This window comes from Dermacentor variabilis, chromosome 4 (assembly GCF_050947875.1).
Source record: "Dermacentor variabilis isolate Ectoservices chromosome 4, ASM5094787v1, whole genome shotgun sequence".
Classification (NCBI taxonomy): domain Eukaryota; kingdom Metazoa; phylum Arthropoda; class Arachnida; order Ixodida; family Ixodidae; genus Dermacentor; species Dermacentor variabilis.
In genome coordinates, this window is record NC_134571.1 from 1,011,781 (window position 1) to 1,037,704 (window position 25,924).

A 25,924-nucleotide genomic window follows, 5' to 3' on the forward strand; every position below is an offset into this window, starting at 1 on the left:
TCCAACTCCTTAGACAAGGTGGAGAAGTGCGTGCATCGCAGGCAGCGAAACTGCCCAAGCAGAAGAAAATACAGGACTATGTCATGCGAAACTAAGCTGTTTCATCAATAAAGTGATCTTATAAATGGTATGTGCTTTTATGACATCCAATTCTTTTGCAGGTTTATATCGAATTGTGCTCTATATCAAACTGATAGGCGTTTTTTTGCGAGTTCGATATAGCCGAGTTCGACTGTACAATGTTGTGGTATACAGACGACTCCCATTCATTCGACTCTTGCGAAGCCACAAGATTTCATCGAATTATCCTAAGGTCGAATCATTTTACAAATGACAGCAAAATAAACAAATTAAAATCATTTTTATTGATTTTTATTGCACCCACATGTTTAAATGCCGACAGTGTCGTAGAAAGTGAGTTACCCACAGCAGTCAACACTGTCTTCTGTACTGACAAAACTCTCAAGAGAGACAAAAGCAGCACCACTGTCTGCTGAATTTATCATGTTTTCAAGGCTTTAGCAAGCCCCACGCATGTGAGATTGGTGTCGAATTAACCCAAGTGGTTTACTCTCTCATTCAAACTTGATTTTGCCGAAAAAATGACAGTTCTGCGCAACTGTTCAAAGCTTAAAGGCACAGACTTATACGTGTCGGAGGATTTTTCGTTTGCAGTTCGTGAAACGCGCAGGAAGTTATGGGAGTCCTCAAAACCAAACTGAGCATGCGGTGATAAAGTTGTGCTTCTTTTCGATAAGCTGAAAATAAATGACACGCTGTACGCATGGGATAAGCACGTGGAAAAAAGGATACTTCTTAAACAAGCTCGTTGTGAGATGACTGGTCGCGAGGGTAATAGTTCAAATGCATGATGCCAAGAAAGAACACCGTCGTTTTCTTTATTGTGTTTCAACGCTCGAAGCATAGTGAACAAAACAGATAAACTAGAGGAGATTTTATTGGCTTACGAACCTGACGTTCAAGTGATTACAGAGACGTGGCTTCATCCCTCTATCCACGACTCAGAAATAATTCCAGAAGACTATAGCCTAATTCGCAGAGATCGTGATAGCCGTGGAGGCGGAGTGGCCATCGCTATAAAGAATGGTCTAAAGTTCCAAGAGGAACAAGGTATACCTAACCACGAGAGTCTCTGGTGCACGGTCACATTTCAAACCACACCTCTACTAATAGGTGGAGTATACAAACAGCCTGGGGCACCTGAAACTTACCTTACGGAATTACACAACTACCTCCTCGAGAAAATGCATGATCGGACGAAGCTAGTACTTGTTGGCGACTTCAACTTGGCAGGAATTGACTGGGATAACCTGACCGCCAGCAATAGGGAAGTAAACAGCTGCGAACGACTTTTTGATACCATGTTAAGTTTTTCTTTATCCCAATGCGTAACGCAACCGACACGCGTCCAAGGGCTTGTTTCTAATATTTTAGACCTTGCTTTGATTTCCTGCACAGTAGACACTGAAGTTAAGGTGGACGATGGAATATCTGACCATAAATTGATTCTAATTCATTTTCCTAATCTTAGCGTGGCAAAAAGTAACACTGAAAATTCACATATAGTTATTAAAGATTATTGCAGAGCAAACGATGAAAGCATTATTGATTACCTGGAAATGAACTCAAACGATTTTTACGCTGAACCTTCCGATGATGTCGAGAACTTATGGCTCAACTTTAAAGCGGCAATTTTTCACAGTGAGAAAACTTATATACCTACGAAACGTAAGAGGACAAGGCGAAGAAATCCTTGGATAATGCGAGAAATTGTTCATATGAAACGGAGGCTGAAAAGAATCCGGAAGCGTAAATGCGATCCAACAGTAATAACTAAATATTACCACTAATTTAAAAGCTTGTTACGGCAAGCAAGAAATAAATTTTTTTCACACACTTTAACAGATTTCATGACAAAGCAACCAAGAAAATTTTGGCGTTACCTTGCTAAGCCGGACAGCCCAATCCGTAAGATGGAAATCAACAGCATCATTACTGAAAATACGCACACAATAGTTGTCTCATTCAATTCTTTTTTCCAGTCTGTATTCACCCAAGCATGCCCAGTCCAAGTACCGCTTGTTCAACGTGACTCGGCTATGCTGGAAATCGAGATAACCGAACGAGGTATCTTGAACCTGCTTCTACAACTAGATGTTAAAAAATCCCCGGGCCCAGATAAAATCCCAAATGCGTTTCTTAAGCATTATGCAGAACAACTTACCCCCTTTTTGCGTAAAATATTTACGCTCTCACTGAAAAATGGTGCAGTTCCGACAGACTGGCTTTGCGCTAGAATAACAACAATTCATAAAAGTGGTAACAAACTTTCTGTGGAAACGTATCGACCCATATCACTAACTACTTGTTGTTGCAAATTGATGGAGCATATTTTCAACAAAGCCATCATGGACTACTTAGAGTCTAAGAATATACTGTACCCTAAACAGCACGGCTTCCGTAGAGGGCTGTCCACAGTAATGCAACTCGCGGAAATAACTCATGACTTTGCTGGCATAATTGATTCTAAACTTCAAACTGACGCAATACTCATAGACTTTGCGAAAGCATTCGATCGCGTAACTCATTCTAAATTAATAGCCAAGCTTGAATCGATTGGCATTAATAGCAAAGTAATAGGATGGATTTTGGCTTACCTTACAAATCGTACCCAGTATGTAAGTTTAAACAATGTAGATTTTGACTGCCTAAGCGTTTTGTCCGGTGTGCCCCAAGGGCCTGTTTTAGGGCCAACATTGTTTCTTATATACGTTAATGACATCTCTTCTTGCGCAGAACCAGGTGTAACATTGCGACTTTCCGCAGATGATTGTGTCATCTATACTGCAATTCGTAGTACTGACGACCAACTAAAGCTTAATTCTTCTTTACGAAACATTGCCCAATGGTGCAATACGTGGGGGATGGAAATAAATATCTCTAAAACAGCGTTCATCAGCCTAACCAAGAAAAAACAACCTTTATCATTTACGTACAATCTTAAAGGCTTGAATATTACACAAGTCGACAAAGTAAAATACTTGGGTGTCACATTCTCGTAAGACTTAAAATGGGATAAGCACATCACCGATACATGCGCGAAGGCATTCAAGCAATTAGGATTTCTACGCAGAAGACTGAGTAAAGCACCTCAGGCCGTAAAATTAACTGCCTATAAAACTCTGGTCCAACCTATTTTGGAATACGGAAGCATAGTGTGGGACCCTCATCAAAAGTACCTTCGTGATAAACTTGAAAGATTACAGAATAGGGCTCTTAGGTTTATCTATTCAAAGTATTCTTGGCACGACAGTGTAACGGACATGCGCAATCAAGCGCATTTGGCAACTCTTTCCTTCCGGCGTCATGTTGCATCTATGAAGTTTTTTTATCTCCTCTTTAACGGACACATCAAAATCGAAAAAGACGACTATATTCATCCGCCTGGCCGTCGGTCTAGTAGGACAAACCCCGATAAGTGCGTCCGGCAATTTAATACGCATGGCAATACGTTTAAGTTTTCCTACTTCCTTCACGCTGTGAACGCTTGGAATGCGCTACCAAGCGAAGCTGTAAATAATCCAAATTTAGATCAGTTTTGTTCTCTAGTGGAGCAGCTAATGGACCGTGTATAACTACTTTTCCTGTTGTAAAACGCCAGAAAGTATCTTGTAGTGTTGTATTATTTTCGTGTGTACATTTTTCTCATGTATAGCATACGATTCATAATGCTAGCTTTTCTGTTTTCGTGTTCGCGAAGCGTAACCATGTAGGTAATATAATATTGATGCCCTTGTTGTTGAAAAGTGTTCTGATCTACCTCATGTTTACCTCTTGTCTTTTTGAGAACTTGTTGTATCTTATGACATGCCTATGATGATGTAAGCCCGCTCCCTGTATGGGTCTGTAGAAGACCTACAGTATTGATAAATTAAATAAATAAATATAAAATTAAATGAATTTTCAATGAAGACACCCAGTAAGCCGGCCTCTGCGGGGAAGCAGTCTGCAGGCCTCTGTGTCGAGGTGTTACTCGGCACAACTGTTTTGTAAAGGTGGTGTATCTCACGAGCTCCAGTCCCTGTGCAGTGCCGGTCGAGCTTGCCGCAGGTATAAGGAAGCCGGCCAAAAGCAACTATCAGAGCTGCACTCCATTCAGGCCAGGACTGCTCCTTGATGCCTTCGTAGTTCTCCCATGCCTTGGCGGCACTGCTAAATCGTTTTTCTGCAACCAGCCATCTCTTTTGCTCTGGCCAAGCATGACGATCACCCAATGCTTGAACGCAAAGGATGACGACGTCTTGAAAGCTGCGAAATTCCGGTATTTCTGCCAAAGCCTGCGGCTGGAAGTCGTAGCACCTCAGCTCCGTCAGGCCGCCGGTGCAGCTGCCCAAGGAACCAGGGGCGGTACTCACGGACAGTGTGGTCATTGTGGTAGTCACGGCAGCCATTTCTACCACCAAGGAAGCATCGACAGAATACCTTGGTGGTTTGTAGGTTGGAGTAGCACCTGGGAGGATATCCTTGCCAAGGGAAGTGTGGACGGCGTTCCCAGGCAGGACATGTTCAAGACAGAGAGGCCAAAGCACTGTCTCAGTATGAGGTCGAAGTACGGCACAACCCTTGAAGGATGCAAAAACACTCGTCATAACCTGGAGCTGTTGTGTCAGCTGGGCGATGGCTTGGACGAGGTTACCGGTACAGTCCTGCCCTAGAGCCACCGAAGAGGCTTGGACGCCATCCCCTGAAAGTGCGGTGGGTACTTGCAATATTGGTAGGGTGGTGGGCTTCTTAACCGAGGAAGCATGGACAGCGTTCCTAGGCAGGAGGGACCCAGCACGCCGAAGAACTGTGAGGACGCAGTTAAGCCTAAAACGCCTCAAGGTAGGTTCATTGTAGCCTGCACCATTGTAGAGAGACAACACCCATTCCTGGGCCGGCTGTCCTATTCTCTGCCTCATCACCCTTTACTCGCCATGCGCCCGCAGTGCGAGCGCCCGAGGCCAAGTTCACTTCATCTTCACGCAATGTATGATTTTTACCCGGAACTTTTCAGTGTTCGAATTAAGTTAAAAGTGATATTGCCAGAGGTTGAATTAATGAGGCTTGACTGTACTCTTTGATGAGCACTTACATTATCTCAGAGACATGTTGGAACGTCTGTGGAGATAACACTACACCCAACCAACACCCAGATACCGGAAAGCTAAACAACAATACCGTGGTGGATAGCAGATGTCTTCTGCTGAGTGATGACAACATTCAGCCTTTATTGAACTATTCATCATCAGTAAACATAGGCTGACTGAGATGCTTCTGGGGCTGGTGAACCTTTATTGCCACTTCATCCTAGAATGTTATTACTCAATATTACTTTCTGTGGTCGATAAGACAGCGAAAAGAAGGTGTCATTGGAATCCGATAGCCATAGCCGCTAAGATTCAGCTGCGTGCGTGTTTATGTGGCTTTGTGCATTCCATAATATCATTTCAACACAGCACGTGTCGACTCGGGTTTCGTTACTCGATGTACATGGTAGAACTGGCACCAATTTATTTATTTATATATATATATATATATATATATATAGGTGGTAATATAACTGCACATTACAATTGGTGGTGCAGTAGAATCGTGCAAATATGGTGTTGCACAAATCTCAAAAACAGCTGGTAGTTTTGTGAGCACACTGCACCTGCTAAAACTCTAACAGCATCCTGCTGAGTTACACCCCCATAGAGAGGAATACATCTGAGTCCTTCAAGACAGTGATACAACAATGCATGCGGAGAGGGGCACTTTTACTCTACTTCCACAATGCATGCATCGCTAGGCAACTTAGTGGACTTCCTTTAATGCTTGGTTTCCTTGCACAAAATTTTGTAGCATTAAAGTTTGTATGAAATTTTCTTATATGCGATCTGATAAGCAGATTTTCTCAATTTGATTCAATAACCCATTCAACAGCCCTACATAAAGGCCATTCTAGCTGATGAAAGTCAAGCACACCTACCTGCTTCATCTTGATAGTAGAACAGATGAACCCTGTTTGACTGGAGCACGACAAAGCCTTCACCCATGAAGCGTGGTGGTTCATCAGGTACACCTATGTACTTTGGGCTGGGAGCCAACATAACCTAAGGACAAGAAAATTTTCATGTGAAAGAAAAAACTGACACCATGATAATCCACAAAAATCAGCCAGTAGCAAACATGCTTCATGCAAGATTTCTGCTCCGATGACAGCAGAGAAAGTTACAATTAGAGGTGTGCAAATACTCGTATCTCAATAAATCGAACAATGAATGTCCACATAATTCAATTCGCAAATCGAATATCTACTATTCGATTTTTGAATCATTCAGTATATTCGGTGTAAAGACCCTTGCAGTGTCCCATGTGGCATGCTCTGCAGAGGGCCTTGTTCTCCATATCGCACAAGCGAGTGCCTCATGGTATGCAAGGGGTCTAGCTAGTAACATGGCCAAGCTACAAATCCACTTAAGTGCAAGCACACACAGAAAAACAGGACACAGCAAAGCAACTAATAAGACGCAAGGGGGTAAGTTTCAGTTAGCTGAGTGCACCATGGCACAGCAGCCAAGCCAAACATGCGAATTGTACGTCGTTGTTTGAGGAACACCTCTCCCACTAAGGCCACATCGCCAGTACGAAGTATCAATGCGGGACACGCCAACAACACATGATGGGCCAAGCGCACACTGCTAGGCCTGACAGAACTGCATCATCAGAACTGCATATTAGGCCTGACAGAACTGCACGACCAGAGGATATGGTACACAGTTTCCAAATGGCTGACCGTGAATATGCGCAAGCCTGAACTGGACTGGATTAGCTCAGTGACAATTTAGCTCATTTAGCTTTTGGAATGATAGGAAATGTGACGAAACTCTTCACATAATTAAATGGCAACTGCCACTTGACATTCACCATAACTACTCTTCGCCATAGCCTCCGAGACTGCACAATGCGGCACGTCCTAGAGCAGCTTCTCTCATTTATGGCATGGATGTAGCAGCATTCCCACCATTGCATGTGCAGCACCATGATTTTATGACATAAATTTACAAGCTTTAAATTCTGTGAAAAATGATCTGATATTCAATTTGATACACGAGTGTTTTCTTACAGCAAAGCTGTTAAGGGCTAGTTTCCACAGGTTTGTGTCCATGTGTACACACAAAATCATGAAGATGTTACAATGCCGGGCTGACCCATGGTGGAGGTGAAGCAGGCGTTAAGCACTCCCCATAAATGGGCCGATCCGGAAGATAGTGCAATACCGGGCCGACCCGCAGCAGAGGTGAAGCAGGCGTTAGGCACTCCCCATGCGTGGCCAGATCCCGAAGATAGTGCAAAACTGTGTGATGCGCAAGGGCCACAGCAAGCGAGCCCAAGACCCGCGATGAGGAGCCACGGTTCTCGGAGGCCAAGCGGGGGATCAACAGTAGTTGACTGAGCAGAGAGGATGTGGCGCGAGTGCGGGGAAGACAGCGGCAGGAGTGAGTGAGTGTGCGGGGAGGAGAGGGGCGAATGGGGGGACTCGGAGGGTGGTTGTGTGGTGTGCATGGTTGGCTTGCGGAAATAAAGGACAAGTTCGGGATGAACGTGTGGAGTGTCGTCGAGCGCGACAACCGGGCTGACCCGTGACCGACCCGCAGCCCAAACAGGGTCTGTGAATCTGGGCCTGCTTTTACTTCACATGTTCTAGCTAACACATCAGTAAACTTGCCCACCGCCAGCTCATCCAGCAAATATCGCGCTCTAATACCGACAACCTATCAATTGTATTCACGAATATCAGAAGTATCCTTAATAAGTGAACTGATTTGTCGTCCAATACCAATTCCTGTTCAGCAGACATCATCCTCACTGAAACGTGGCTGTTGGCTAAAATATAAGATAGCAAAATCTTCAACTGCGAGAAAGCCTATACTATTTATAGGTATGACTGTGACATTCACTCCGGAGGGGGCGTATTGGTTGCCGTCAGTGACTCACTTGTGTCTTCACCTGTTGCTATTGCGTCCCCTCTGGAATTAGTTTGTGTATGCATTCAAGCTGGCTATCGAGAATTTCTGTTCAGCGCATGCTATCGGCCTCCCACTGCATCTATGTCGTTTTGTAATGAATTACATGATGCACTTAACAGCGTAACCATTCGATTCCCCAGCCTGCCATTGTTTCTCTTGGGTGATTTTAATTACCCTGCCATTATGTGGAGCAACCCGGCTACTGTTCCTAAACATAATTATTCTGAGTGCGTTAATTTTCTGACCCTCTGTAGTGATTTTAAACTAAACCATTTTGTTCTTCAACCAACTAGAACCACTGTATCAGTCTCCAACATTCTTGATCTTGTTTTGACCAACATGCCTGACATAGCTAGCCCTCTCACTTACCTCCCTGGTATAATTGATCATTCTTTGATCCACTTTACAAATCAAAGTTAGGACCTTATCCGACAAAAAGCATAAAATGTTTCGTGATTACGGTCGAGCAGACGTGACGTCGATAATAGCCGAAATGCAATCGTTCTTCCTTGATTTTGTGTGTGATTTCTCTAGGCCCACAGTTGAGGAAAACTGGTGCCTCTATAAAAATAAACTGGTTTCTTTAGTCCAGCGCTTCACACCACAGCGAAAGATCCTTTCTGACCCACGGTCGCCCTGGTTTACTGCTGCTCTAAAACGGCTTTCAAACAAATAGAAACGTCTTTTTTGTCATGCTAAGCGAACCAATAACCCTGATCATTGGGCTGCCTATTTCCAAGTAAACATGCAGTACAATAACAGCATCAAGCATGCCAAGGTTTTGTTTTTCAACACTACTTTACCGAAAATGTTGCAAACTAACCCGCGCAAATTCTGGAACATTGTCAGTGGCTCGGAGAATCGTCCTATCCAACTTGCACGTGTTGATAATAATTTAGTCCCTCCTTCACAGTGCTGCTCAGTGTTTAACGATGCGTTTGTTTCTTTTTTTCTGTAAAACCACACGCTTCTTTTCCATGTTTTTACGACCATAATTTTCCTCCTATGCATTGCATCATCGTTGATTCTGTAGGCATTGGTAAACTCATTAGTAATATTAAAATTTCACCTTTGTCTGGTGTGATTCAATTACGTCAAAAATATTGAAAATGACCGAACTGTACTCCTCTGTTATCTTGTCCAACATTTTTGCTCTATCTTTAGAGTGCTCATCAATTCCCAATGATTGGAGGATAGGGAAGGTGGTTCCTGTCCATAAGTCAGGTAATGTACATCTTCCCGACAATTACAGACCCATATCGCTTACAAGCATCCCATGTAAGCTTCTTGAGCACGTTATTTATTCTCATTTCATCAAATTTCTAGAGGAAAATTCTTTCTTCACTAACTCCCAGCATGGTTTCAGGAATATGCTTTCCTGTGAAACGCAGCTACAATCTTTTACTAATGATCTCTTTATAAATAAAGACATTATGCAAAAAAGAAGTGAGGCGTGCAGACAGGACACAAGAGTAGAGAGGCGGACAACACGAACGCCGACTATCAACTGAAGGGAGCACTGAGGCGAAAGATAATAATAATAATATTTGGGGTTTTACGTGCCAAAACCACTTTCTGATTATGAGGCACGCCATAGTGGAGGATACCGGAAATTTTGACCACCTGGGGTTCTTTAACGTGCACCTAAATCTAAGCACACGGGTGTTTTCGCATTTCGCCCCCATCGAAATGCGGCCGCCGTGGCCGGGATTCGATCCCGCGACCTCGTGCTCAGCAGCCCAACACCATAGCCACTGAACAACCACGGCGGGTGAGGCGAAAGAAGAAGACACAAAACTCATCTGCGCATGCTCAGGAATGGTAACACCACGTGTCAGTCGGGTACACGTGCCGGTCTACGTGAGAGATTACTGTTAAGACACCTAATCTCTTCCTTATGTAAAGTAATCGAAGGCTGACTCACGCACGCACTTCCACCATTAAAGATATGCCATGCCTCTACCATAAGACGCGTATCTTCATTCTTATGCCTGTACAATATCGCGCATTCATCTAACTCTGGCATGCAGTTACAATCTCGGCAATGTAGCGAAAGATTAGAAGGCGACCCACCGGTTAACGACCTTTTATGTTCCATTAGCCTCTGATTGATACACCGTCCCGTTTGCCCTACGTAGAACTGGCCACAGCTAAGGGGAATTTTATACACCACACCCATACGACAGTCAGTAAAACTGTTGTTCTTATTGTGCTTCACTGGACAAATATCTGTTCGTTTTTTGCCTTTTACCCGCTCCGTTTTATTCTGTACGGCAGCACATATCTTACCTAGCTTATTGGGAGCAGTGAAAGCAACATTAACATCATATCTACTTGCAACTTTTTTAAGCCTGTGCGACACTGAATGAATATACGGAATAGCCACTACTCTTTTTTTTCTACTACTGCTTTCTGTAATCACATCCGTCCCTCTCGAAACCGACTTCTTTAGGCGCTCAGCCACCAGTGGCCACCGCTACACTAGGATAACCTGCTTCTAATAGGCACCGGACCTGCGCATTAAAACTGGCGCTCATTTTGTGCATGCAAGATCTGGTGAGGGAAGACTTAAGGCACGACATGGCAATTCCGTATTTTACTAATTTAGAATGCTTGGATTGAAAGCTTAGCAACGGCTTCGAAGATCTTGGGGAGTACTGCCAACAAACGTGGTTTTGTTCAAAGATCAAGGAAATGTCAAGAAACTGAATTACGCGTCGCTGAGGAAATTCCTTGGTAAACTTTAATCCTCCCCCATAAAGTTTAACTTGATCACTTACTGAGGTAGCAGCGCAATCGAATTCTTCCCTATTGCAAAAAATCAGGTAATCATCAACATACCGAAATATCTTGATAACGCTATCACCTAAGGCTTTCTCTAAGCAGTTGTCAACCTTAGTCAGGTAAATGTTGCTGAGAATAGGGGCAACCTTTGAGCCAATACAAATGCCTGATTTCTGCAGGAAAACGCCATCTCTCCATCCAATCAGCGTCGACTTCAAGTACATTGAAAGAATAAACATAAGAATAAAATAAACTAACATAACATAAACATAAGAATAAAGCATAAACTTAGACCAGTAATATCTGACAAGGAAGGTTATATCATAATTATGCCAGATGACATGTTTTGAGAAAAAGCGATTTCAGCCATAGAAAATAATTTACAGCCAGTAAAACTCAAGCCTTCGGTAGTTAAGCAACGTGCGGTTGACCTCTTGTCAAGACATAATCTTGATAGGCTTGTCTGTAATGTCAAGAAAGCTAAATCCCTAACTTTAGAACTGTTTTTCTCGGCCAAGACCCATAAACAAGAAATTCCTTTTCGTGCTATAGTGTCAGAGAAAGGGACGTGGCAGGTCTGTGTCGCCAGTTACCTACAGAACTGCTTAGCTTCACTAGTTTTTTCAGCCCCCTTTTGCTTACGTAATTCTCAGGCACTAGTTCAGTATTTGAGAGAGGAAAATCCTGGTGATTGTACAGCTTTTAGTATGGATATCGAAGACCTGTATTATTCCTTGCCGCATGACGGGTTACTAAATTCTGCAAATGAGTGCATTAAAGAACAAGTGTAAGAATCGGATTTTATTGACAGATGCGGTGTTTCCACGGGAGCTTTTCTAGAAATTCTTTCAATGTACTTGAAGTCGACACTGATTGGATGTAGAGATGGCGTTTTTTTGCAGAAATCAGGCATTTGTATTGGCTCAAAGGTTGCCGTATTCTTAGCAACATTTACCTGAGTAAGGTTGACAACTGCTTAGAGAAAGCCTTAGGTGATAGCGTTATCAAGATATTTCGGTATGCTGATGATTACCTGATTTTTTGCAATAGGGAAGAATTCGATTGCACTGCTACCTCAGTAAGTGATCAAGTTAAACTTTATGGGGGAGGATTAAAGTTTACCAAGGAATTTCCTCAGCGACGCGTAATTCAGTTTCTTGACATTTCCTTGATCTTCGAACAAAACCATGTTTGTTGGCAGTACTCCCCAAGATCTTCGAAGCCGTTGCTAAGCTTTCAATCCAAGCATTCTAAATAAGTAAAAAACGGAATTGCCATGTCGTGTCTTAAGTCTTCCCTCACCAGATCTTGCATGCACAAAATGAGCGCCAGTTTTAATGCGCAGGTCCGGTGCCTATTAGAAGCAGGTTATCCTAGTGTAGCGGTGGCCACTGGTGGCTGAGCACCTAAAGAAGTCGGTTTCGAGAGGGACGGACGTGATTACAGAAAGCAGTAGTAGCAAAAAAAAGAGTAGTGGCTATTCCGTATATTCATTCAGTGTCGCACAGGCTTAAAAAAGGTGCAAGTAGATATGATGTTAATGTTGCTTTCACCGCTCCCAATAAGCTAGGTAAGATATGTGCTGCCGTACAGAATAAAAAGGAGCGGGTAAAAGGCAAAAAATGAACAGATATTTGTCCAGTGAAGCACAATAAGAACAACAGTTTTACTGACTGTCGTATGGGTGTGGTGTGTAAAATTCCCCTTAGCTGTGGCCAGTTCTACGTAGGGCAAACGGGACGGTGTATCAATCAGAGGCTAATGGAACATAAAAGGTGGTTAACCGGTGGGTCGCCTTCTAATCTTTCGCTACATTGCCGAGATTGTAACTGCACGCCAGAGTTAGATGCATGCGCGATATTGTACAGGCATAAGAATGAAGATACGCGTCTTATGGTAGAGGCATGGCATATCTTTAATGGTGGAAGTGCGTGCGTGAGTCAGCCTTCGATTACTTTACATAAGGAAGAGATTAAGTGTCTTAACAGTTATCTCTCACGTAGACCGGCACGTGTACCCGACTGACACGTGGTGTTACCATTCCTGAGCATGCGCAGATGAGTTTTGTGTCTTCTTCTTTCGCCTCAGTGCTCCCTTCAGTTGATAGTCGGCGTTCGTGTTGTCCACCTCTCTACTCTTGTGTCCTGTCTGCATGCCTCACTTCTTTTTTGCGTAATGAACCCTTACCAACTAGCTCAGCTTTCTGTCGTTCTAAAATAAAGACATCAGCTTTGACACTGATTGCATATTCTTGGATTTTGCTAAAGCTTTACATGGGGTGGCGCATGACTTACTTCTTTTTAAATTAAGCAAACTTAACTTAGACGCCAAGGTATTCCACTGGATTAAAGATTTTCTTTCTGACAGCACCCAATTTGTGACTGCTCACAACTGTTCATCTACTTTTTCGCCTGTCTCATCTGGTATCCCACAAGGATCAGTGTTGGGACCCTTACTCTTTCTTATTTACATTAGTGACTTCCCTGACTGCATCACATTTTCATCAATATTGTTAATTTTTTGCCGACGATTGCATTCTCTATAAAAAACTTGCACAACCCTTTGATCAGCATGACCTTCAAGAAGATCTTAACCACTTGTCCTCATGGTACAATAAATGGATGATGCGGCTCAACATCAAGCAGTGTAAAAGCATGCGAATATCTTGACGGGGCCACACTATTAGCATCGAGTATTTTCTTGATGGCATCCAACTACATCCTGCGACATTATACAGGTACCTCGGCATCCACATCAGTTCTGATCTTTCTTGGCGCATACATGTTAACTATGTTACTAACAATGCAAACCACATGCTGGAATACTTCCTACACAATTTTACATGAGCACCATCATCTGCAAAACTACATCATTATAAAACTCTAGTTCGCCCTAAATTAGATTACGCATGCGCTATCTGGGACGCCAAAAACACTACACTTTCAGAAATTAGTGAATCCACCCAGAATCATGCAGCACTTTTCACTCTATCAAATTACTCTCAGCATGCCAGCGTATCATACTGAAAGCAACATTTGCCGTACCTGAACTATCTTTGCACTGTAAATGCTCTCGCCTTTCACTGTTCCACAAAATCTATCATTATAATCCGATTTTAAAGACTTTCTTTTTTCCACTCCCGTCTACGTGTCATCGCATTCAGATCATAACTATAAAGTTGGTGTGCCACCTTGTCGGACTAATTCCTACAGCGAATCTTTCATTCCAAAGACTAGCAAAGAGTAGAACCACCTTCCCTTTCATTGCCGACATCACCGACATCAACAGTTTCAAGACTGCCATTCATGGAACCTTATGCTAACTTGTTTTTTTTTACTTGATATAACTGTATTTTTTCTCTCTTTTACTGTGCAAATATCTTTATTAACTACTCCTTCCTTTAAGGCCCTCGGGCCTTGGAAGTATGCTAAATAAATAAATCGATTTGTCTGGCAAGGCACACCTTACACAGCTGCAAACATCACTGGCCTTGATAACAGCAACAGCTATAAGCAGGCTGTGTGCCAGAGAAAAGCCACTGCTCGTCATTCGCAACCCTCGACCAGACTTGCTCTGCAGTTCAGCGATTGCCGGACTGTAGCCACGGCTGCTGCTTCAAGACTTTGTTGTAATGTGTTTTACACTTGTTACTTATTGAAAGAATTAAGCAGCATATGTTGGTACTTTAAGTTGGAATTTGCCACTTCATTATCCCCCAGCCTCACTTGCCTTGAAGCTGTCAAGCCGGCAATCAAGTGTGTGCTGAAACAAGTCAATCCTGGATGCAGCAGCTCTTGTCTTGTACGTAGCATGGCCTTCTTCAAAACGAATTGATATCGTTGTCGGGAGAAGACGATTTCCAAATACCAAGCGGCCAGTTGATACTTCCAGCTGCAATGACAACATAATAAACACTGACGCTGGCTGCAAAGAATACACTGCTGCACAAAACTCAATTCATAAGACTAGAAGAGAGCATAAAACTGTGAATAACAGAATTGCAACAGGTCTTTTGCACCACGGTGACATACGTTCCCATAATATCGCTGCTTCAGGTGCAAAACGTAGTAGAAAGACACCGTAAACATTAGCTACATACCTTGGCAAAGCCTCTGCTGCAGTGTGGTGCCATACACTTTATGAATAGTGGCTGCTGCCTCCAAAATTTTTGTGACCACCTTTTGTCTTTCTTAACAATCTTGTGATAACACGACACATAAGGTGATTCAGACAAGCTGACAAACACTAAGCAAGCTTGCGATCACATTTTCCATGACCTTGGAGGCACGCACATGAGGCTTCAAACAAAACGCTTTACAAATAAGTGCAACATTGCAAGCAACATCAGAAAGGTGCAATGGAAACACAGGCAGGGAGATTGACATTCCTACAGGATAAAAGGCAATATATATTCTTTTTATGAAAACTTGAAATGTCAACCAGCCATGCCCGGCCAGTCTTGCATGGAACAACCCTTCTGTGCATTTCGTATACTCTTTGTACCTTTGTGCACATGAAATGACAACCAAGTGTTCAACAATGTGGAAAGAGCATTGTTAGACAAGATCCTGTGCCATTCTTTCTTTAAAGGGACAGAACAGACAACCTTTTAGTGCAACACAAATCCTACCAGCCAGTGTCCAATCCAATGCAGAATACATTGTGGAACAATTTTTTATCACAATTTTTCACCTGTAGCCGCAATCATGTATATGTAGTCCTATGCTGGAAACAGTGTGTGGTGGTGATTTTACACTGACATGAGAAAAAAAATGGGATGACAAGAGCAATCTTAGCCATAAGAAATCATTCTTTTGATCATGAAGCGAACACTCATGCTGTTCATGCTTTTTAAACTGCTAAATTATTTCTACAAAAGCAACATGCTTTTGTGGTTTCCGGTCTGACTGCTTCGGCCATCTTTATCCAAGCCAAACTGAGCACGAGGTCGCGGGATCGAATCCCGGCCACGGCGGCCGCATTTCGATGGGGGCGAAATGCGAAAACACCCGTGTGCTTAGATTTAGGTGCACGTTAAAGAACCCCAGGTGGTCAAAATTTCCGGAGTCCTCCACTACGGCGTGCCTCATAATCAGAAAGTGGTTTTGGCACGTAAAACCCCAAATATTATATTATTATCCAAGCCAAGTTCTTTATCTAAGCCATGTTTTCAAAAACAAAACTACGGCTTGACATTCGTTGTGTTGGTGCTGCGCACCTTTAATTTTCGAAACATGTCATTTGTTAGATGCTTTGATGACAGCATGTATACCGAAGAGCAATGGAGAAGATGCAAGCACAAGGCGGCAATGAGCAACTGATGGCCTCTTTCCACTGCCTTTTCCTGTTGGCATCGGTGAGTATCAAGTGGTAGGATATGCCAGCAATGCTCTCTGGTGGTGCTGGCACTCGTTTATGGCCCAATTAGCAAACAGAGTTTCGTATGTCACAGGGAGACCACAAAATTTGGGGCACTTGCAAACTCACACAGCAGTTGTCTACCAAGTTTCCATTTCAAAATTCCCTGTGTTTTCCAGGTTTTCACAGAGTGCATTTGCAAAATTCCCAGAGTGACACACAGAACTTTGTTTTATGTCAAGACGGGCTGACACAATGCTGCCCGATGCTGTCACTCTCTAGTTACCACATTAAAAAATAAAAAAATGAATTAATCCAGCTTGAATAGCAAGGAATAGTGTTTATATTATTTAAAAAGAAAACAGCAGGGAGGGGTTAGTAAAATGCACAATGAATGAAATAGCTTCAGAAAAAATGGTAAAGCCCATTGCAAATCGAGTCAAACATCGAAGCAAATATTTTTGAATATGAGCTATTTCTATCAACTGATAGCAAGTTAATTGGTATGAGGCCCAAACTTTGTCACAAGTGAGATTCTTTCTCAGCAGCTGGAAAGTCACCATCAACTGTCCTGACACACTCTTAGCCCATGCAAAGTGCCTCAGTGTTGCCTTTCACTGTTTCAAAGGCTTTATTTTGGTTCGGATGAGGGACACCTGCATCTCAGCGTCAGCCAACACTTTGTTTCTTGAGCTCAACTTCCTTCAAAGAAGCAGCGGCACGCTTCCTTTGCCATTCATTCCTCAAAGCGTCGGTCCTTTGTGTACTCATCCATGTTCCACGGCACGTTCGTCCCACGGACCATTTGAAGCATCCTCTTGGTCGGCAGCACAGTCCATGTCCAATTTTTCGGACTCCCTAGGGGCCGCAAAGACACTCGAAAAATTGGACAATTCGAAAAAATGCATGCTTGTCTTTTACTGCCCTCAAAGGCTCAAATCATCGCAGGCACATCTGAAAAAGCTCTGAAGGCCAGCCAGTACACTTATTATGCATATCGGAGCTCGTACTGGCACAGGAGATGGCAGGTACATGCGTGTGTAACTAAGGAATACATACTGGGTCCCATGACGATTGCCCCTCCCCACACGTGTTACGCTTCGCCACGTATCAGTGCTGTAATGAGGCGAAGCTTACTTTTGAAAACCGGCAACACATGGTGCTTTCCGAGTGGCTAGGACTAGCGTTGCCGCGGTGGTGGCTACGGCTGCCAGTAGAGGATCTGCGTGCGAAAGCGCCGGTTCGAGGCGGCGAGATAATCAGAATGGCAGCGGTGGTGGCTTTGATTATTGACGGTTCGAACCTACGGTCACGGCAAAAACTCCAGAAAATTGTACGGCAAAGGGTTGTTGCGTCTGAAACTTCCTATGGTGTTATACATTGACTCTAAGGGGCATGTGGTGGTGTCACGAAGCCGTCCGCATTATCAGACATTTCACAAAAATAGGGCGTCCGGAAAATCGGTCGTTGACTGTACACTAGCAACTCCTCCAGTCGACGACACAGCGTCAAAGCATATTCGTTACGATTCCTCTCTGTCACTCGAGCCAGCATTTGCGCAACTTTCATTCCCTTTCAATAAAGTTACAGCTAATTTCCCCCAACAATAGATAGAGTATTTCCAGATTGTTGAAATTCCCTGAGAATTCCTGGTTTTCCTAATTAGTAGACACCCAGGTTACAAAAAACCTCACAAAACCTCAGATCCGGGTAACTGTCAGTCCTTTTAAAGATAAGGAACTCCATAGGATCTGTGCTGTGCAGTCATCATGTCTGAGCTGATTGCCTTCCAAGTAGGATTTTGTTAGTTCAATTGTGCTTCCTCGTTTAGTTCATGCATTCCACCACTGAATATGTTGTGAGGGATGGAGCTCATCGAGAACAGATGCAGTCACCACGAAGGCTGAGAATAAATGCAAGCATTTGCAGCAACAAAGGCAAAATATTTTCACAATCATACAAGTACAATGCAAAATTGGCATATTAATAGCAGTAGCAAATAACACTTGTCCTATTCATTTTTACAGTTTGCAATCACTAATTCAGGGAAATGTTGGGAATTATGCTACAGAGACACAGAAGCAGCTGCCATACAGTTTTATGGTCAGAGCTTGCACTGAATTCCCAGGCTGTCACCAAGTCGTCATCTGGACGAGTACATCCTAGGAGAGTACATCCAACAAAGGGAGCACTGGCTTAGGGAGCACCGGAACACTGTAAATGCTCTAGCAGGCGCTAGAGCATTTACACTTGGCTGACCACTGCTGAAAATGTACTCCTAAATGCTCCCCATGTTTTGATAACATGCATGCGCTCAGACCAGGCAGTTAGATAGGGAAATATTTGAGGCGTTTTGCATTTCAAAAGCTGCTGATGAATGCATAAGCACTCCATCACTGGCACTCACTCATACAGAAGTGTTGTAACTTGAGAAGAACCTGGTGAATGCTTTGTAATGGCTTGTTGTGGGTGCTTATCGGCTTCACTGCGCATTCAGTTGTCTCCTATGTGGCACATTCGTTTATGTGTCTGTCTACACATTTATTTGAGCATACAGTGGCCTCTTTGCATGTTTTTCTGAATAAAGTTTGTCAGTTAAGGTGCAGCGCTCTGTCCTGACCCACCCTTTCTTCCGTTAGTCTTGTTCGTGCTAGTAACTATGTCACAGAAACTATTCAGCCACCGAAATTTCGGTTGCTGAAACCCTTCATCGATCTATTTTCTGGACTTTTTGGCATGATAGCAGGTCTAAAATGCCAGTAATAGAAGCCACTACTGCTGCCATTTTGATTAACTTACAGGCCCGAACCAGTGCTCTTGCACACCAGTCTGCTGGCAGCCATAGCCATCGTGACTATGTTAGGCCTAAATGCTTCAATGATGGCCACCAATCTTCCTGCCGTTTGGTGCCGTGTTTATCATTAAAAGAATTGGCCGCTGTCAGCAATGGCACTGGCTACGCTAGCCTTTGTCATCGTCGCAGATGGCTTCCAAGTGTAGTGAGCACAGCAGGTCTAAACAATGTTGCCTAATGCCGCTTCACAAAAATCAACTTCGCCACTAGACAGCGGTGTAGCGCAGTCAAGCATACGCAATGTATTGCGGTGAAGCATACAAAGAGTAGAAAGGTACCATTTTCACGAGTCACAGTGTGTATTCCTGAATTATATATGTGTGCACCTGCAGTATTATTGCGATAGCAAATATATGAACACCCCAGGCGCATTTCTTCCATCGGCGTCGCCGTCGCCGTGAGGTTCGGTATGAGTGAAAGCATGTGAGAGTGAGCCGGCGAATGCTGTTCAATCTCGCCTGCGCGAGCAAGGACTGCCGCCAGGATGCTTGCCCTCTCCTGTGGCATGCGAGGCAAGGGGGTTCAAGCAAGAGAGGAGGGGCTCCGGCGGCTGCCAGGGTGTCTCGATGTCCTCCTCACCTGCTGCTTCATACAGAGTGGAGACAGTGCGGAGTCTACTACGGCGTTGGCCACGCGAATCACGGACGCTATAGTAGACGCCGTTGGGACGCGTTGCCGGCGTTTGTGTCTTGAAAGTGATCTGCGGCATGGCTGAAGTGCGCGCCCATTTGGGCCGCATCTTCAAAGTGATCTGTGATGTTTGCAGAGTGCGCGTAGTGCCAGTAGCTTCGTACGTGCTGTGCTTTCGACGTATCATTCGCATTGAAACGACAGATGCACGGAGTTCAATTGGCTCACGGCTGCTGCCGCGATTCCTAACTCCACCATTTTCAGACAGCTTCTGCTGTCATCAAGCAAAATGTGTTCATGTTTACCGGTGCGCACGTGACACTGTGCTGGTTAATTTAGTTAAAACATGTTGATGGGCTAGTTAGTTTGAATCCATGATAGAATGGGTAAGCGTGACTGAACAAGGACGTAGAAAGAAGCAGAAATGCAAACACAGCACTGTCTCTGTGTGTCTGTTTCTTTCTACGTCCTCGATGAGTCATGCTTAGACACACTATCATTGTTAATTTAGTTAGTAAGCGAATGTTTACAAGTTTATACAGCCTATAAAACTACTATCCTTACTTCGTACAGCTATATACTAATTTGCTATCGCAATCGGTGCTTCGCCTTTCGGGCAAAGGGCAAATTTTTTTTTGTCACAGCACAAGCCCCGATATACCTAATAAGTGTACTGGCATGTCTTCAGAGCTATTTCGGATGTGCCTGTGGGGATTTCAGCTCTTTGTGAATGTAGAGGGCATGTATTCGTTTTTTTTTTAGGGGATTGTGTGAGTTTACTGACACTTTTACGGCCCCTAGGGAGTAGTAAAAATCGGACATTAGCTGTACATGTGTAATGGAGAAGCAAGGAACACAACAGCGAGCGACACTGACTCTCACCACGGTGTTCTGCGTAGAGGACTCCAACTAACCAAAACTTCACATTTTGAACTGGCAGTGCTGCATAACACAGAATATCGCATGAGAGTTGGCCATGGTTGTACAAACTTAATCAAGTTGTGAATGCCATGGTATCAAACGTCAATCAAGTGCACCGCATCTGATGTCTAGGATACAGAGCATATTCAACTAGTGTGATCTCGAGCAGTTCATATGCTGCCCAACAGAACTTGTCTGCACTTGCTTCCTGGCCTCATGCCAAGTAGTACTCACAACATAGTGTAGCACACCCTCCTTAACTCCAGCTTCATTATCTCATAATAATGGTTATGTCAAAATGTTTCCCTCCTTGGTGTCAACGACACGTTTTTTGCCTACTGAATCATTTTTGTGCCAGATTCTGGATATTATGGTATCTTAACTGGAAAAATAACAAAGAAATTTCCCTACACAAGGGCTTCTGTACTTTGTGTGCTGTTGCAATATCATCAAAAACAGAGAACTGATTTCTGCAGCCATGGCAACATTAGATTAATGGTGTTAACAAGCCTTGGCACAAGACTTGTGGTTGTGCTGGGTTGTGCAATCTCTTGCAGGAGGGACCCCGACATCATTCTTGGCAAGGCCTCCTCAGATCGGCACCTCTCCCTTAGCACGTTAAAGAACCCCAGGTGGTCAAAATTTCCGGAGTAATCCACTACGGCGTGCCTCATAATCAGAAAGTGGTTTTGGCATGCAAAACCCCATAATCTAATCTACCTCTCCCTTATGGAGCCTAACTCCTCTCAACCTGCCCTTACTCACTCAAAGCTGAGTGCACCGCAACACTGACCAAGGTCATCAGAGAGAGCACCCTGAGCAACCATTGCTATTTGCCTCGCAAAAAAGAGGAGAGCAAATAACACATCACTGCCAGCAATGTTTTTTGCAATACATCTGGGAGTGGTCATTTTCAAAGGCAAGCAATATTTACAGAACCTTCCACACCGCCGCAAGCAGGTCACCTGAGCAAAGATGCAGCGTTGCTTCCCGTTGCTTTTCACCTGGCAACAAGTGATCTAGCAGTGCCAGATGATGCACCGCCCACCTATTATTTCCCTTTTCCTTGTGTCAATCATCGCCCACCTGTGCTTGCTTATCACTTTGTTGAGGCCTTGTACAAGAGTTGCAAGCTCTAGTACAACCGAGCGATGCAGCTGTCAAACAAAGTAAGGATGCCAGTCCGGAGTGCAAAGTTTCAGAGAGATTGTAGCTTGATAGGTGCGCTCACCTTATGCTTGTGCAACGGTGACAAGTAAATAGTCACGTCACTCAGAGGTGGCTGCTAGAGGCGTGACATTTTCACTTTTTCGCAGTTCAGTTTTCAAATTAAAATAGTTCAAAATTTATTACACTGAAGAAATTAGTACTGCCAGTTTTTAACTTGTATGGAACCGGTTATAAACCCCCTTGGATGAAGGCATCAATTCTCAGGCTAGAATCAATCGTCCAGCTCCATCGCCCATAGGCACCAATGTGTCAGGTGCCAAGTCATGCAAAAGCTTCCGAAAATGATCCACTGAAAATACTGGTCCAGGTATACCGAGCTTCTGTGAGTTAATGGTTACACGCACAATTAAAAAAGAAGTCTATGTGGCCAATGCACAGCCAGTGAGCTTATATTTCCATAATTTCAAAAGTCTGCTCATCTCAAATGTTTTCAGTTTTTATAACTTCAAATTAACAAAGTTTTACTGTACCTCGTAGTAATAAAGAATGCCAGGCAAATGTGAGCCATACTGAATACTTTACTAGAAACCTTCCCTTGCACATTTGCCACCTCACTTGTTTTTCTGCTTCATCCGCTGCCTAGTGGCAGCTGCTACAGTCTCATATCAATATTATCAAGTCAACAACTATTTCTTTTTCACCGTGAGCACCACCACTCAGCTGTCAGACAGCCCATGGCAAGCACCTCGGCCCACTTGCTTTAACATGTGGCAACCATAGTAAAACATTTACATTCATGTTCACATATTACTATAACAAAGTAATGATAGTAATGGAAGCAATTTCGACAACCCCTGCTTTATTAACCCTTTGAGAGTCAATGATGTAAATATACGGCGCCACGAACAAGCCCAAAAATGTTCAATGCCGTATATTTACGGCGCCGTCTGTACGTTTAAAAAGTGCGCCAATTTCCTAACTTTTTCTTTTTTGTCCTGTGCTGCCACTATGTGGGAATACAGGGAATTTTTTCGCATGCCTCCCTCTCGGTTTTCGTTGCATGGTTTGTTTTAGTGCTAGTTCGCTCCCACGCGTCTATATATTACCTCTCACGCATTGGAGCATACGCAGGCAGGCGGCAGTTTAACTTTTGTTCCGCGGGCGGTTTCAGCTTCTTGCACTTGCAAAACTGATGGCTATCTCGTTACTAATTGCTCGAAGGGCGACCGCATGTTTCTCGCTCGTTTAGTGCTAACAGGGTTAAGTATAGGAAGGATGCCACCGTGCATGCATTTCCATTGCTTCTTTTTTTTTTTTTTCTTGAGACTCGCGAAAACTAATTGCCTCTGGTTGGCGATAAGATAAAGATTAGCGGAAGTTTGTCACATGTTTCGCTTTTTTGACGGGCACACAAATGCACAGTTTTCTTGAGTGTGCGCACCTACGGAGTTCGATTATGCTATGGATGTACATATTAGTGTAAGAGCAGGAACATTTGAGTCTTGAGAAATATTCTCATGTGCGCATTTTTAAAGCCTTGAACTATAACAATACATCAAATTTTTAATTCTTATGGGTTTATTTCCTTTTTTTATTGTTGTGATTCACGAATGAAGAGTACATACATACCAATGCAAAATATTTGTTTCTAACTTTATGGTCACCCTAGAAAAATTACGGTAAATGTTTTTCAAAATAAGTCCCCAAGAAGAATTGGAATTGGCAATAAAAAAAAATCGACCCAGTGCGGTCGCATATGGCGAAAAAAATCAACCCTCAAAGGGTTAACTTTGGCTCTCTCGTTTTATGCTCTTTAAACAAATGAGAATGTGCTCCAGGTTGGATGCGAATAAATGCAGCAAGATTCAGCACAGAGAAGAATGATTCACAGCAACACTATGAGCTTGATGCGGGCTAAGCCTTGCAGATAAGCCTGTTGCACAGCCCACAATACTGCTTCCCTTGCACCAAAAAACGCAGGCTAGTTACTAGTACCTTAACAACCGGAACAAGGTCTCGCCAGGGATGATCTTCCACTGCATTATTTGGCTCTTCAGGCTTGAGTTGCTCATGACTGCTGGGCAGCACAGTGGGTTCCAGGCCAAACAGTTGCTCCAAGTGCGCATACAGCTGGGACCGGTTATAAATGTGCAGCTCCAGGCCATTTAGGAGCACAAACACACGAGCCTCTGCATCGGCACATGCTGAAATAGGTGACACAGAACTGCTCACACAGCACTCATGAAGAGGCAAAACACTATGCTCGCACTGCATGCAAAAGGCTTCCGATTTAAATTGGCAAGCTCAAGCAATTACTCTGGCTTTGCCCCTAATTTAGCCAGCAACACTATGCAAAGCACCTGCAATATCCTCCAACTGTGAGGCACGACGACAACAGCAAAAAGAGCCCTGCGAGAGCACCAGCTTTGCTATGCAAACATACTGCCTGCTTTTGCCTGCAAAAGACAAGAAAGCAGGGCCAAGGTACAGAATGTCCTCTTTATTTGACACTTGAAAAACAACTAAAAGAAATCGTGGCCCACACTTATGTTCCTCCCTTGTTTCTCATTTTCTTGCACAGCTTTAACAGTTCCCTGCCAAACAAACACTAGGCACTTGCTTCTTTTCAAGAGCAAGGTATTGGAGATGTACCCATTATGGAAAGATGACGCTACTAAAAATGTGCATTTGAGTGAACATTTCTGCCACTACCCAGAGAAGTTCCGTCACTTGTCCCATATTCCACAATTGCCTTGGTGAGTTTCTTTCCTTTATCAGCATGTCTCCAAGCATGACTGATTACGTGGGTGCATTTTTATTAACATGAACCAAACAAAGTGCTTGATGGTATACCTGTCATCACCAGTTCAAGGAATTATTTAACCCATGCTTTCAATTTTTCTATCTTCTACAGGTACTCTGGACGATGACGCATTTTATGCTGGGCAAGAAAGCTTGAGGAGAAGCACTGTCAACACTATAAGAAAATGATTTGGCAAAAGCAAAGTTTGTTCCATCTGTTCTGCATACACAAATGTTAGTGGTCGAGAGTTGATCATTGCTTCTACTTTGATGGTCAAAAATTCTTTGCAGAAAAATTTTCCAATGCTCTCTTTGAGGTAGACTTATCAGATCTATTAACTCATTCCAAAAGTCTCCCCTACTAGGGAGTTTGCTCGGCAATAAACTTCTAAACAACACTGTATTCCAAATAATGCCTATACCCCACAGGCACAAGAAATGACACTCAATCACTAATTACCATTTTTTCAGCAGGGCTACCACATGTCCAAATTTAATGACAGAGTCTTCTAAAGTGGAAAGCTTAGAGTACTAATTAATGATAAAAGAAAATTAAGCAGAACCTCCCTGAATGGAAACTGTCCACTGTCCAAGGTATGTGTAGCATTATACAGCAGTTGGCATGGTGCGAAATGTGTTATGCATGATAATGATGTGTAGGGGTGGTTATGTCAATGTAGAATATATTTATTTATATATGTGTGAAGAGTACGAGCAGAGAGATGCACATATTTACATTGTAATGCTGGCTTTGTCTGCAATGCAGATGACAGAAACAGTGCTATGGCCTGCGTTCTATTGCGAGAGATGCATGCTCTAATGAATGCGGCACTTGGTGTGTGCCAGGTGAACTATACAGACCCTGCAGGTGGAATATTACAACATGTTAATTTCGTCAGGGAGTCCTGCAGGGTTAGCAGGTTAGTTTCATGCAATTAACAAGTAATCAAAAAGAGCACCAATGTTGTTCGCACAAAGCATTTTAAAAGCGGTGTCGCAATGCAATTGGCAAATTTATTTTCTGCTTTAAGAGGAACATATTGTGCCCTGCTCTCTGGAACCGAAAGGCTGTTATAAGACGATGTAAGAAAACACCATCATAAATACAACTGACAGCCTAGACGAACATGAACAAAGTCTTCTGGCGTTGCATGCTACTCCTGTTCAAATGCCTGAACATGTTTGGCTACAAAATTCATAAGTACAGGCTGACGCGCTGAAATGTGTTTCACATCCACTCTTTGCATTCATGGAAAGAAAAAAAATATATATAAGCAGCGGCTGCAGTGCTTGACGTCACTTGTTTTGGTTTTCATATTAAAAAAAGCCA

At 43.4% G+C, this 25,924-nt stretch overlaps 1 protein-coding gene across 5 annotated transcripts in view; it reads right to left on the bottom strand.

Moving 5' to 3' along the window:
* Positions 1 to 25,924, bottom strand: part of tweek (transmembrane protein KIAA1109 homolog tweek) — a 703,556-nt gene that overhangs the window by 647,277 nt on the left and 30,355 nt on the right. For all 5 annotated transcript variants that reach the window (XM_075687924.1, XM_075687922.1, XM_075687923.1 and 2 more), the window contains exons 4-6: positions 23,788 to 23,996; positions 14,589 to 14,750; positions 6,035 to 6,158 (exon numbers count right to left, since the gene is read on the bottom strand). In XM_075687924.1, coding sequence (XP_075544039.1) covers positions 6,035 to 6,158; positions 14,589 to 14,750; positions 23,788 to 23,996 — 495 coding nt within the window. The remainder of the gene's footprint in view (positions 1 to 6,034; positions 6,159 to 14,588; positions 14,751 to 23,787; positions 23,997 to 25,924) is intronic.